The 13633-nt window shown below is 50.2% G+C and overlaps 1 protein-coding gene across 1 annotated transcript; it reads left to right on the top strand.

The window, feature by feature from the left end:
• The first annotated feature begins 459 nt into the window (after positions 1–459).
• DUSP5 (dual specificity phosphatase 5) lies at positions 460–13046 on the top strand. Its single transcript, XM_032490955.1, has 4 exons — positions 460–1108; positions 5453–5601; positions 8521–8740; positions 11523–13046. Exons 1-4 carry the CDS (start codon positions 466–468, stop codon positions 11927–11929), a joined length of 1419 nt encoding a protein of 472 aa, XP_032346846.1. The 5' UTR covers positions 460–465; the 3' UTR covers positions 11930–13046.
• Positions 13047–13633: the final 587 nt, after the last annotated feature.

Raw genomic sequence — 13633 nt, 5'->3', positions numbered from 1 at the left:
TCATGTACAGCCCAGCCCTTGAAGCAAATCCCAGCTATCATCTCATTTCCCGCGTAAAGACCGGTAAGGCTCGAAATGTACTTCTGATTCATCAGGGGGCACTGGCCGAGGGCGCCCCTTGCTTTGCCTACCGCGGTGCCTGTCACAGCCCCCAGCAGGTTCTGAACCTACGTCTATGAAACTCAAAGGGCGATGGTGCGGCGCCGGCTCTGCCTCCTCCGCTTCCTCCTCTTCCCGCACAGCGTGGGTCACCTCGGCTTCGTGGTGTTCCTGACACCCCCACTGGCAGCCCCGGGTGATGCGCGAGTGAGTGTCTCTGCTCAATGCCGCAGAGAGCGCAGGCAGGCGCCAGCCACTTCCTCTTTCCCCGGCTGACTAACGCTCAGCGCCGGCCCCGCGCGTCCCGCTCTCCGGGGGCGTGGCCACAGCCAGAAGGGGCGGGGAAATACCCATATTCGGCCTTATATGGGCAGCCACGTCACGGGCCGCACACTCATTCACATAAAACGCGGCGCTGCTGGCGGAATCCCCGGCTTCTGGGGCGGCGAGTGGCCGGGCCGGGCGCCTAGCGTGCGGGGCGGGAAAGAAGAGTTGAGCGGCCGCTCCGGCGCCAGACTCGGTGGGCCGACCGCATCCCCGCGGGTCGCCCTCCCGGGCCTCGCCGCGGGCACCCTGGCTGTGGGCACCTGCGGGGCGCGCGGCGCGGGGCCGCTGGGCGGCGGTGGCGGCATGAAGGTCACGTCTCTCGACGGGCGCCAGCTGCGCAAGATGCTCCGCAAGGAGGCGGCGGCGCGCTGTGTGGTGCTCGACTGCCGGCCCTACCTGGCCTTCGCCGCCTCGAGCGTGCGCGGCTCGCTCAACGTCAACCTCAATTCGGTGGTGCTGCGGCGGGCCCGTGGCGGCACGGTGTCGGCGCGCTACGTGCTGCCCGACGAGGCGGCGCGCGCGCGGCTGCTGCAGGAGGGCGGCGGCGGCGTGGCGGCCGTGGTCGTGCTGGACCAGGGCAGCCGCCACTGGCAGAAGCTGCGCGAGGAGAGCGCCGCACGCGTCGTGCTTACCTCGCTGCTCGCCTGTCTGCCCGCCGGCCCGCGGGTCTACTTCCTCAAAGGTGAGCGCTTCGGGGCGGCGGTCCCCTGTCACCCTCTCCGCCTCCACGCCGGGACGGCCCTGGGCTCTGGGATACCCTTCTGGCGCCGGACCCCTTCTTCGACCCTGGAACCCGGGAAGTTCTCCGCTGGGTCTGCATCCTGGGGCTTGACGTGCGCTAGGGAGGGCACTGCCAGTGTCAGCACTCACAGCTTCCCCCTCCCCACCGGTTCCTCGAAAGCGCCGACAGCCTGTCGGCGGGGTGGGTGGGACTGCTTACGCAGCTGGGGGCGCTGCTTCTTAGCAGCTGGGGAGGTGGGGGCCGTCGGCTTGTGCTGGGCTCGGGTCCCGTTTCCTGGCGCGGGTTTCACCGCTCTCGCTGGGGCCTGCTCTCTGAGCCGTCCTGATAGATCTGGCGGGATCAGCAGGTCGCGACCTTACCCCCCCCCCCAGCCCCAAGGAGCGTGGCGCCGCGGTGCCCCCTGCCTCCCGCCTGGACAATTAACATACGTTAGGCTGTGTCTTCTTCGACCCTCTTGCCTTTTTGACCCTGGCGAGTCCCTCCCCTTCCTTTCCATTTCGTTTTATTGCTTTTTATTGTTCCTTGGCTTCCCCTTCTCCCCTCCTAGGCCTTTCTCTTGCTCAGTTTGGAGCTGACAGCCTTCCCACCCTTTTCACCTCCTCTCCCCCGCCCCGGGATCACCCCCTGGAGGAGTCCCGGGCCAAACCCGGCCGGCCGCTGTCTGGGTGGGAGGCGTGCTGGCTAGGGAACCAGGATTTAGGAGAGGTGCCACAGGATGGTTGTAAAGGGAATTGCGTCGCCTTTGGTTTGAGGACCCCCCCCCCAGAAGCTGCGTCACCAGTCTGCCCCTTACACCTGCTAGGGGAGATGATTTTGGTGGTGGTGGTGGGTGGGTGATTGACACTTAAATTTCTGGGTTACTTTCCATGACTGCTTCCGCCTTGTATTTGAGTCCTTTGTAACCTTATGAAGATTTAGCCTGCTGTACAGAGATAAGGACTCAACCCAGGTAGTGCCCCAGGGCCCTGGCAACTCTGGTGTAGACACCTCCAGATGTAACACTGATTCGGTTCAGAACTCAGATGCAGTGAGCTGAGAGAGTGAGGGCGCTGTTTAAAACCGTGCAACTTGGGGAGTTTTACACACTCCAGGCCAGGAGATACCAGAGGCACACAGGCAGCTCCCATCTCTATTAGCACCTCTTGCAGACTGTCCCCTGTTGATTCCTGTTAGAGAAACAACGGGCAGAAGATGATAATCTTTCCCCTCTATCCAGCCTCAGCCCCTAGGGAATGGAAACATGCCCTCCAAGCTCTGCAGAGGTTGGCCCCTGATTTCTTTGTCTTCCTGATTTTTTTTTTTTTTTTTTTTGGTCTCCTGTTCTTAGTACAGGAAAAGCTTCTGCCTCTCCAGTAGCATGAAAGATATGTTCCAGGAAACCCCTCTTAGTCCTATTCTGCTCCCCACCCCTCTCCAAGGGGGCTATGCTAGCAGTTTAGAAGTTATTGTCACAGGAAGTAGGCAGCTCTGTAGAATCACATCCCAGGAAGATTAATGTTTAAATTTTTTAAATGAAAGTAACATAAAGCATAAAGGCTGTACTATGAAAAGTGCATATTCTGTACATCCTAGGACCCAGTTCCACTCCCCCTAGACAATGGTCAACTATTTCTTGTTCGTCTTTAGATAAATTAATTTTCCATGAGTATCTTAAAAATAGAATGATTGTGTATAGTTCCTGTTCGTGCCTCTTTCACCTAACTAGGTCTTGAGAGATTTGTCCGTATCAGAGCATACATGTCCGATTCACTTTTAAACCCGTCCCCTGGTGATAGCCAGTAAGTAGGTTGCTTCCAGCCTTACTACTTGAAGCAATGTGGGAGAGTATTTGTCCAAATACTTTTGCATGTGCACTATCTTTCAGTAAAATTATGAGATTGTCAGGGCGAAAGTTATGTCCCTTTTAAATTTCAGGAAGAAATTGCTTGGTACTTACCTTTATAACAGTACTAAACTTTTAAGTTGTTGCCAAAGAACATTATTTCTTTAACTCATGTCCAGATAAAAGTTCAGGTTTTTAATCTGGTGGCATCTCAGATCGTGGGAACAGTGCCTTTTACACTTCCCTCAATGTTTCCCCCACCCCCTAAAAAACCCACTAAAACGAGACGATAACTGAATGGAATTGTCAGTGGGTATTTATATAGTGTCCTTGCACTTTGTCTGCTCCTCTGGCAGTGTGGTGCTGATCGAAAGCAGAATCACTCAAAAGAGCGTTGAAGCAGTCAGAAGAATTGCCATGGCTCTTGCAACTCAAGTGAGGCACCAGAGAGGAATGTTTCGCCTCTCCACCCCTCAGATGGGAGTGGGTGAAAGACAGAGACCATCTAATCTGAAGGACTTGTCCTGACCCCAACTTGAAGAGGCAGGGCACTGTTTATCTGTTCCTCAACGACACTAAGACTCTTTGTCTGCCTGCCTTATTTTGTCAACAGGCAGGCAGGACCCAGCCCACACCCGCTCCTCCTGTCTGTCCTCCTGGGAGTCGGCTCTTAAGCACTCTATTTAAAGCCAAGAGATGGGGTGGCCTTCAGGCTTCTCTTTTCCAAGCCTCATTCTAAAGTTTGAGAGGACTGGGGACTGGGCCACTCTTGCTTCAGATTCCCATCCCCTGACACTCAGTTTGTCTCCTGCAACTCAGGATGTTGAGGCCCAAGCACAGGAAGTGATCTACTGATTGAGGACACCTCTCACCTCTTCCAAGGAAGCTGTGGGTCAGTTTAAGTCTGGCATTCTGTCTGCTTCCTAGGAAGGAAGGGGGCCTAGGGCTATGGGGGGAGGGGAAACTAAGCCACAGACACCTCCACACATTCTACCTCACCGCCTGTCATTGTGACCAGGAACTTGGTCACTGTGGAGGTCCAGAAGCTTGGGGAGGGGGGGCGGGCAATGGGCTGTTTGTCGAAGTGACCACAGGGGAGATTTGGTTGTGCTAAGTGGGGGCGGAGGCAGTTCCAGCAAGCTGAGAGGAAGCAGTAATGGCAAGATGACTCATTCTAGGAATTGGCTGCAGCTTCTGGGAGGGAGCTGGAGGCTGCCATGTAATCCATTAACCATTTGTCTGCTGCAGGGGTTTAAATAGCCACCATGTGGTCCATTGTGAGGTATCACAACACCAAAGACCAAGTTAAAAGGGTGACCTCTTTGAAAAACCACATGGTCTCAGAATGCTTATTTAATTGATGATTTGACCCAAGTGAATTCTCTGGGCCAGAAAAAGAACTGGGTTTTCTGGAGGCTCTAGGAAGTGCCTTAGGTCCTTTTGGATTGGAAGCAAAGGGTTCCCCCAGGCAAGGCTGGCCTGTTCCCCAGTGGCACCTGGCATTCTGAGGTTTTGAGGCCAGTTTTTCTTTTGATTCTTCCCCACCACATGTATGGACCTGAGAAGGGTTATTAATACACTCAAGTTTCTGTGACTTGGTCAGAGAGCAGTTTTTACCTTACATGATCCATTTGGAGAAGTTTAAATATAGCAAAGATTTTTACAGAATCATACCTGCCAGTAGTTGACTTACTGATTTGAGGGCATGTGTGTGGTTGGGGGGGAAAGTTCACCAGGGGAGGGTAATAAGGAGATAGAAATGGGGAGTAGGTGGTCATCAAGGGGAGAGAGAGTTTTTATTTAAGGGAGTGAGAATTAAGTTCCAGAGGCCTCATTCCTCCAGTTTGGTTTGGAAGGTTATTAACTAGATTGATTACTCTAAATTGGGCCTATAGAGAAGATTGTCAGCAGTGTTCTTAGCACCTTGGGAGAGAGAGAAAGGGCAGGGCTGTTTTATTGCCCTGAGTTTAAACCTCATGTTAGCTCCCATTCCCATATGAATAGAGGGGATTTATAATCCAGTTTAGAGCTCATGGGCTAAGGGCAAAACAGACCAGTTTAGGAGTCTGTTTCACGAATTAATGAAATTCTGCATAATCACACCTGCATTTTAGATAGACAAGAGAGAAAGTAGCTATCCTTTTCTGGAGAGATTTGCTTAATATTTGTCAGGTGCCAGATATATTCCCTTTCACAGTTTAAGCTGCTTCTGATAGACACCAAAAGTTAATCATTGCCTCTCTGAACTATAGCTTTTGTGTGTGTGTGTGTGTGTGTGTGTGTGTGTCCCATTTCTATTCTAAAACTATTACTTGTTTTGGTTCAATTGTTTTAGATGACCAGAATCTATAGTAGCTTAATATTTTTGACTGTTCCACACTCAGGGTATTGATCAATTCTTGGCATTTTCTGACAGCCTGAGAAAAATCAATGCTTACATCTCTCTTGCTTTTTTCTTGTAGGGGGATATGAGACTTTCCACTCAGAATATCCTGAGTGTTGTGTGGATGTAAAACCCATTTCACAAGAGAAGGTTGAAACCGAGAGAGCCCTCATCAGTCAAAGTGGGAAACCAGTGCTCAACATCAGTTACAGGCCGGCTTACGACCAGGTACATGGCGTGGAAGTGGCATCTTGGCTCTGGTCCCCGCACAGCACCGTGACTTCCCCTCTCCCCACTCAGCCACGCTGGTTGGTTCTTTTGCGGATCAGGGAGTTGGCAGAGGCTTCTAGCTTTAGAGAGCCTCTGTTGCTTGCCAACTTGAGTTTCCATCCAAGAGTAAATGGGCTTCCTTCCAGCAAATAAGCTGACAAGAGCAAACGAGCCTCAGGATGCTTGACGGCTTCTGGAGGAAAAGGGAAGTGAAAAGATACATTAATACTAGCTGGCCTGGGAGGTGCAGAGAAGCTTTGAAATATCAGTTTAGGTTTCTCTGAAGACGTTTCAGAGCTGACTTTCAGGCTACCTGCGTTGATCTTCGTAATTGTTCATGTTTTGCAGTTTCTGCAAACCAACCTGGTACCTGTCAAGGCGTTTCTTGTTGGTATTTTTAACTGAGATGGGGCAGGAGGAACATTGGGGGAGGGTTGTAGAGAAACTACTGTTTGGATGGCTAAGCAGCCTTTCCAAAGGGTTTTTGATGCTTATAATTCCATAAATTCTGAAACCAGAGGAGAGCAAGAGATAATAGAGGATTTCTTGTGTCTGCAAACATGAGTTTTCTCTTTTCGTTCAAAGAATTGTACTTTAATTAAAGGAAGGAAAAGTGGAAGGCTTGGTCATGGGGTTACCTACGATGTAGGAAGATGAGGGAGAAGCAGGTGAGGACTCAAATCTGCAGAAACCAAAGATCAAAACCCACCTTCCCACTTTACAGAGGGAAAAACTGTCATGGCTGGTGGGATGATTGATTTCGTCAAGAATCCTGCAGCAGGGTTCATGTCAGCACTAGGCCCAGAACCTCCTTCTCTTAACTCCCTGTTCTGGTTTTTTTCAGGACCCTGTTCTTTTTCCCACATGCCTTCTTTTGGAAGAAGGCCATTCTAGGCACCTGACTTGGTAGGAGGATCTTTTCAAGTTCTTCCCACAGAATAAGAACACATCCAAATCATAAGAAGGAAGATTTCTAGACGCTGCCTAAAATGCCAGCTGCCCACCACAAGCAGAGCTCTGCCCTGGGGATAACCTTCCAAGGACAGCCAGGTGGCCTTTCCTTGAAAGGGATCCTTGGTCAGGAGGAAGCCTATTAGCTTGGCAAGGTGCCAGGGTTATTATTTTGTTTGTTTTCCTTTATTAAAATTACAGTGTATGATGAACCCTTAGCTTTCAAGCCATGGGCATCCGGCTTAGCTGGATTTCTATTTTTGTTTGTTTGTTTGGGTGGTGTTTCCCCCCTCTTTTCTCAGAAAGTGAAAGAGAAATGAGAATTTGCAGGATGTTGTGAAAGCATAGCAGACCTTTGGCCAAGCAAGGACCGGGGAGGCCCTGATGTGTCTCCTGGGTTCATCTGGGGAACCCCCCAGCGTTTCTTCTTAGTAGCGCTTCTGCACTGAGAGAAGCCAGGCGAGGTCATGTTAACCTTTGGGGTTTCTGAAGGCCTTTGGTGTCTTCCTCTTGAGTCTAAAGAGAAGATTCAAAAAAAGGAAAGAAATGTGGTTTCAGGGTGTGGGGCTAAGCTCCAGAAGAAATTGGATAGGATCCCAGGCCTGTGGTGTCAGCATTTTCCAGCCACTAAAGAGATGAGAGATCTATGTAGGTACATCTAAAGTGTTAAGCTCAGGGACCAGCTAATAAAAATACTGGTTGTTACTATTGTACGGTCTGTAAAATCCTGTATAACTTTCTTTCAAGTGGCCAGACTTGCCTTTGCTTTAAACACCTGACTTCTCAGGAAAGAAAAAGCAAACACCACATGCAGGGTAATTTGAGAATTGCCTGCTGCCGGCCCTCGTCCCCTGCCGCTTTCCCTGTTGTGGGTCTGCCCCAAGGTTTCCATTCCACTCTTATTCCAGGACAGGAAATAGAAACACAGGAGGCGGATGGATGATACAGGAATGGCTCCCAAAGGCACAGCCACTGTCCCCCTAGACCAGTGTTTTCCCTCTAAATCCCCAGGGGCTCCCATTGTTCCAATTATGGAACAATGGCTTTTCCTGCCACCCTGGAAATGCTGAGATGGCCAGAGCCAGACTAGCTAGCAGTTCTTTTTAGCTTTGCCTCAGGGGTAGATGGTCTCTGGTTCTAATGGGGATCCTCCTTAACTAGAAACCTGCTGTGTGGGTGGCCTCCCAAAAGGCTGAGGATGTCAGCATCTCTCACCAAAACTCAGCCCCACTTGAAGAAGAGCAGGGGTGGAGGACGCCCCTCTGCTCACGGCCTAACAGCTTTTCTTTACCTGAGGATCCTGGGTGGATCGTGACTATTCTCGCTTTGGAGAAGCGTACTTTTTTGGAGGGGTGGGGCTAGGGGAGGAAACCCATTTAACCTCCCTGAGATCCAGCTGCATCTTAGGGTTCACAATGTCCCAGTTTTGATGAAAGACATTATATACAATGTCTGGATTGTGAAGAGGGGAGCTCACCTTGTTGAACCCTTTTCTATTTTATCTAGAAAGAAACCAAGGCTGCCCCTGAGGTTAAAGGGCTTGCCCTGGCACTCTCAGGGCAGCTAGAACTTCCACACGGGCCTCTTGAGGCTTCCATCACAACACACGCTTCTCATCTTGTCAGCATAGGAAGGCCGCCGGCATTTCCTACCATTTCGATATATATATAAGAAAATGAAAATCTTGGCTGTGTGGGATTTGCTGTCATTGAGTCACAAGGCAGTGATGTAAGGTAGAGAGTTTGCCAGGATGGAGGCTCCACCCACACTCGTGAACTGCCCTGCCTCTGAACCTTCTCTACCTGGAAACCAGAAAGGGAGCCTCCCACCTTAAAGCAAATAGGTTAGGTCAGGGTTGTTTTGCTCCTCTCCCGAAAGAGCCAGCCAATCCAATATTTCCTGGTTGTCTTTTGCCCCTGCTTCCAGGGCGGCCCGGTTGAAATCCTTCCATTCCTCTACCTTGGAAGTGCCTACCATGCATCCGAGTGCGAGTTCCTTGCCAACCTGCACATCACGGCCCTGCTGAATGTCTCACGGCGTACCTCCGAGGCCTGCATGACCCACCTACACTACAAATGGATCCCTGTGGAAGACAGCCACACAGCTGACATCAGCTCCCACTTTCAAGAAGCAATAGACTTCATCGGTAGGTGCAGCCATTCCCCCTCAGCTGTTTTGGGGACCCCCCAGGTGTTCTTAGATTTCAATGTACTGATGGGGGCTCCCTTCACTGAGAAGAAAAGCATCTTGTTTGTGCAGCCACCACAAGTTGGAGCCAAGAAGGGATGCATCTACCAAAAAGGCAGAGGGAAGGATTTGAGTTGCTATTAATAGGGGCTTTAATTTGCAAGATAAATGAATTAATATAATTTTATGGCTGGACTCATTGCCGCTCTTGTTAGTGTTTCTGGCTGGGCAGGAAGTGGGGTGCATGTGTGCGTGATGCTTCACATCAAGGAAGCAGGGGAGGGAAAAACCACCCAAACTGTGCTTCTACGTAGGTTGGGATATTTTTAAAAGCAAACAGAAGGAATGAGAGAGCACTACTTACGCATTGAGCCCCTGGGGCTCCGGCAGCTTTCCATGGTTTTTGGCAAACTGCTTTGGGGGCAGTCTGTTTTGCATTTCAGCTAATTTTGGATTGAAGATAGCACTCTTCTCAAGCCCTGTGCTTTATGCACAGAGAAGTTGGCATATTTTTGCATCCTTTGTATATTCTGTGAGGCAGTTATCATTTACTCCATTGTGTAGACCTGGAAACCTTTGGTCCCTCTGCCTGGAGAGGACTTTGGGTCTTGGGATTCCAGCTTCTCAGTGTAGCCTGGATGGTTCTCTTTGTCTGATATCTTTTCTTCCCCATCCCTCTCCCTCAGAGGCTAGGCTAACTGTTGGGTCTCAAATTTGCGAGACCCACTCCCCATCCTTGTGGTCCTGACCCCTTTCCTTCTTTCCCTTTAAACATGCAGAGTTGTTGAAGCAGAGAAATGTTCTTCCTGCTTCTTGCCCTGACGGATGTTGGAAGGGAAAAGGCAGGTGTTGGGTGCAGCAATGATACTACTTAGTGCAGGGAGCCATTAAAGGGTCCCCTACCCCGTCAGCCACATGCTGGGCCCCCTTGGCTCCTCGCACATGGTTTCTACTGCACAGGAAACCCTATGAGAAACTCACCAGAGGCAAAGGGCCAAGCCTGCCCTCCCTGGCCCCTGAGCCTCTAGGCTGAACTGAGTCCTTTGGAGTTGCTGAGAGGCAGCCAAAGTGATGGGTTCAGGGTGAGAAACCCTTAACTTGTTCTCCCTGTCCCCGTCCCTGGGAATGCCTTGCCCTTCTCAGGCTGTTATTTAATTACCTGGATAGCTACTCAGTGAGATCATGAAACCCGCCCCCATCTGCTTCCCAGAAACCTCCCTCCCCATCTTATGTGTGCATTGTGTTTGTTTATATACATAACTGCACAAACCCACAGCTTTCTGAAAGAACATGGGATGCTTTTCCCCAGACTCCTTGGCCTGCTGAAGGAAGGAGGGGCCGAGGCCAAACCAGGCAGCTTACCCCTTCCGAGGGCCACATGAAAGGCAAGCCCTGAGGGGTGGAGTGGGATCCAGAAGCAACACATTGTAGGCCCTTTGCTTTCTGAGATGTGGCTTTGGGCCAATTAAAAGCTACACTACTCGGAGGCCAGTGGAGGAGCAAAGGAAAATCGGAGTCACAACCCTGTGGTCTTAGGGACTTAAGAGTCCCCTTTGAACTCACTTACAGGGACTTTCTTCTTCCTTTTGAGTCAGAGACTGTATGGGGTGCACCTCTCATGAGCTACCATGGAGTATCCTTTGGGGTTTTCACTCTGATGGGATTCCTCCGTGATCCCTCAGAAACTTGATCTTTTTGATCTTATAGGTACATTTGCAAACTTCTTGAACTTGAGGAGGGAGGTGGGTAAGGGGGCTGACCTTTTATTTGCCCTTCAAAATCTTAAATGCTTTTGCATGCTGTGGCCTTACATAATACCAGGTATATCTAACTTCCTGTGATGTAATTGTTTCCCCACTAGCAAGAGAGGGAATTGGAAAGCCTTTTTTGTGGTTTTTATTTGGTATGTAAATATATTTAACCTTTTACCTCTGCCCATTTTTGGGGGAGGAGTGGAAAAGAAATGGAGGGCACCCCACCTTTTGTCATATTGGGCTAACGAATGCTAACCAATGGTGGTAGCTTTATAGCAGTGACTCCCATTGTTGTGCAAGATGGAGTTTGCCAGAGCCATTTATATCCTTCGTCTAGTAAGCGTCACTTAGCCAAGGCTATAATTAGTGGCTGTGCATTATTTATTGTATGTTTGGTTGGTGGGAATCCTTGGGGCTGAGCCAAGCATCCTGCCCTGTGACAGCCAAACAAGGGTGGCCGGGGAGACTGGAAGGCCTCTACCAGGATGTGGGCTAGGTCATCGCCTTTAGAATCAGACCCCCAGAGACAAATTGCTTCTCTGAGTCAGTCTTTGAGCCTGGGACCCTCTCAGAAAAATGTGGATGCCCAGTAAAAACTTACATTCAATTTCAAGGATTTTTCCAAAGACCTCTTGAAACCCATCCTATCCGTAGAACCCAAGTTAAGATGGCATCCCCAGGAAGCAGGTTATGCCAGGTCTAGCGCCTCTAGTGGCAGAACCTGTGCAAGAATCCTGAAGAACTGGGAAGCAGCTCTAAGGGTTGTAAAGGTCCTATGGAAGTATACATCATTGGGAGACCCCAAAAGCTCTATCCTCACCAGTGGGGATTAAAGACTGGCAGCAGACTCATGTGGGAACATAGCATAGCGGTTAAGCAGGTAGACTGTTTGATAACTAGGTCATTTTTTTTAAAACTCCTTTAATTAAACCAATTGTCTTTGGGTTCCAATCCCAACTCATTCCCACTGTTTTTCCTTTCTTCCAGACTGTGTCAGGGAAGAGGGAGGCAAGGTCCTGGTCCACTGTGAGGCTGGGATCTCCCGCTCACCCACCATCTGCATGGCTTACCTCATGAAGACCAAGCAGTTCCGCCTAAAAGACGCCTTCGATTACATCAAGCAGAGGAGGAGTGTGATCTCGCCCAACTTCGGCTTCATGGGCCAGCTCCTGCAGTATGAGTCTGAGATCTTGCCTTCCACGCCTACCCCCCAGGCTCCCTCCTGCCAAGGGGAGGCAGCCGGCCCTTCGTTCATAGCCCATTTGCAGACACTGAGCCCCGACGTGCAGGGTTCGTACTGCACATTCCCTACCTCGGTGCTGGCACCAGTGCCCACCCACTCGACGGTCTCAGAGCTCAGCCGGAGCCCTATGGCCACAGCCACATCCTGCTAAAACCAGGATAGAGGAGCCAGCCCAGCCCCACGAACAACTGTGATTTTGTATTTTGACTCATTGACATTTCATACCTGTGCAATACTGAAGACCTCACTCTGTCCTGCTGCCCCGATGGGACAATGAGTGGTCACCAGGTTTGCAAACAAACTTCAGACTGATCTCGGGGATAGGTTCTCGGGACCGAAGGAAGGCCAAGCCATTACAAGAGCACACACGTGCTGACTACTGTACTTCCAGAACCCCTGCCCTCAGGACTGCCCGGCCTTTGCACCTCAAAGTTCGCCTTTTCATTTCAAGCATAAGGCAATAAATACCTGCAGCAACTTGGGGGAGAGCAGTCGCAAGACCAGGAGAAAAGGCAGTAACAAAGCCAATTCACCTTGAAGGAAGCACAATTTCCACCTTACATTTTTAACTTTGGCAGCCTCGGGATCTGTCTCTGTTGCTTCAGGGCATAAGCTGATCTGGTCACCATCTAGTCGGGAAAGTAACCCTACAGGGCTTTAGGGAACACAGCGTATATGCTGATTTGAACCCTCATATGTTTTCGAGACTCCATCCTGAGTCCAGTGGAGTCAGCTGGGTGAAGTAGACGGTAACAGCCTGGTTTCCCTTTCGCTGTGGGTTCTTCCCTGACTTTGGACTTCGGCATGATTCTTACTCATACTTGAACCTTTCTCGTTGCACCTCTCCTCAAAGCAACTCTTGTGTTATTTGAAGAGTTCTTTAGACCATAGACCAAAAATCACCCCTTTGAGGTGGTGGCAGTAGGTGCCAGGAGAGAAAGGGTACCTACTGCCTGGGTCAGTGGCATTGAAACGGTCGTCACCCCAGCTTGCTGTCCTTACACGTGCTTGTCTCGTCTCTGGTGACACATGTTTTCCTCCCTGCCCCTGGGGGTTGTCTTCAAGCTGTTGACTTCTGGGATTTGCAGATTTCTCAATGTGGTACTACTTCTTTTTTTGTCTGTAGGTTATTTCTCCAGGGGAAAAGGCAATAATTTCCTAAAATCCATATGAATGTGAAGAAAAGCAGTATGTTACTGGTTGTTGTTGTCGTTGTTGTTGTATGTTGTTTTTTTATAGTGCAAAATAAAAAGAGTAAAAAGAAAAAAGTGCTTCTTCATGTTGGTGAGTTGGGCAGGGATACATTGAGGTGGGGACCCAGCCTGCCTCACTGGGTTTTACTTCCAAATGAACCCCAAGGGTGTGCAGCTGGAGGCATGAGGCTGTGCATTTGCTCACAAGCTTGCAATCTTGACAATGATACAGAACAGTGCTTTCCAACTGAGAGGCTTCCCTGAGCAAGCTTGCAAGACAATTCCTTAGGCGCAGTCTACATGGAGAGCATCCGCCTATCCTGGGCTCTTCACTTCCATGAGCCCCAGGGAAAGAGTCCACCTCGAACCTCAGCTTCTTCATGTATGAAATGAGTGAACTGAGCTAGATGATCCTAAAAGTCCCTTAAAGCTCTAGGCCCTTGATTCCAGCCAACCTGAGGTCAGCTTCCTCCCTCCAAGCTGGTGGTCAGCCTCTGCCCTCCAGTCCCTGGCATACAGCAGACATTCAGAAAAGTCTGGGGAAATGACCAAGGGACAGATAAGTGAACTAGGTGAAGATTCACCTTAAGGTCCTGTTCTCCCTCTTTATACCCTTTGGAATTAATTTTTCCAGATAATACCCTCAGGAGTTCCTAGGTAAA

The sequence above is a fragment of the Camelus ferus genome, chromosome 11 (genome assembly GCF_009834535.1).
Source record: "Camelus ferus isolate YT-003-E chromosome 11, BCGSAC_Cfer_1.0, whole genome shotgun sequence".
Classification (NCBI taxonomy): domain Eukaryota; kingdom Metazoa; phylum Chordata; class Mammalia; order Artiodactyla; family Camelidae; genus Camelus; species Camelus ferus.
This window is presented reverse-complemented; position numbering and strand designations above follow the sequence as displayed.

Coding starts and splice junctions, on each gene's coding strand:
- DUSP5 (XM_032490955.1), top strand. CDS start 466: ATGGGCAGCCACGTCACGGGCCGCACACTCATTCACATAAAACGCGGC. Junction 1,109..5,452: donor GCGGGTCTACTTCCTCAAAG/GTGAGCGCTTCG, acceptor TTTTTCTTGTAG/GGGGATATGAGACTTTCCAC. Junction 8,741..11,522: donor AGAAGCAATAGACTTCATCG/GTAGGTGCAGCC, acceptor CCTTTCTTCCAG/ACTGTGTCAGGGAAGAGGGA.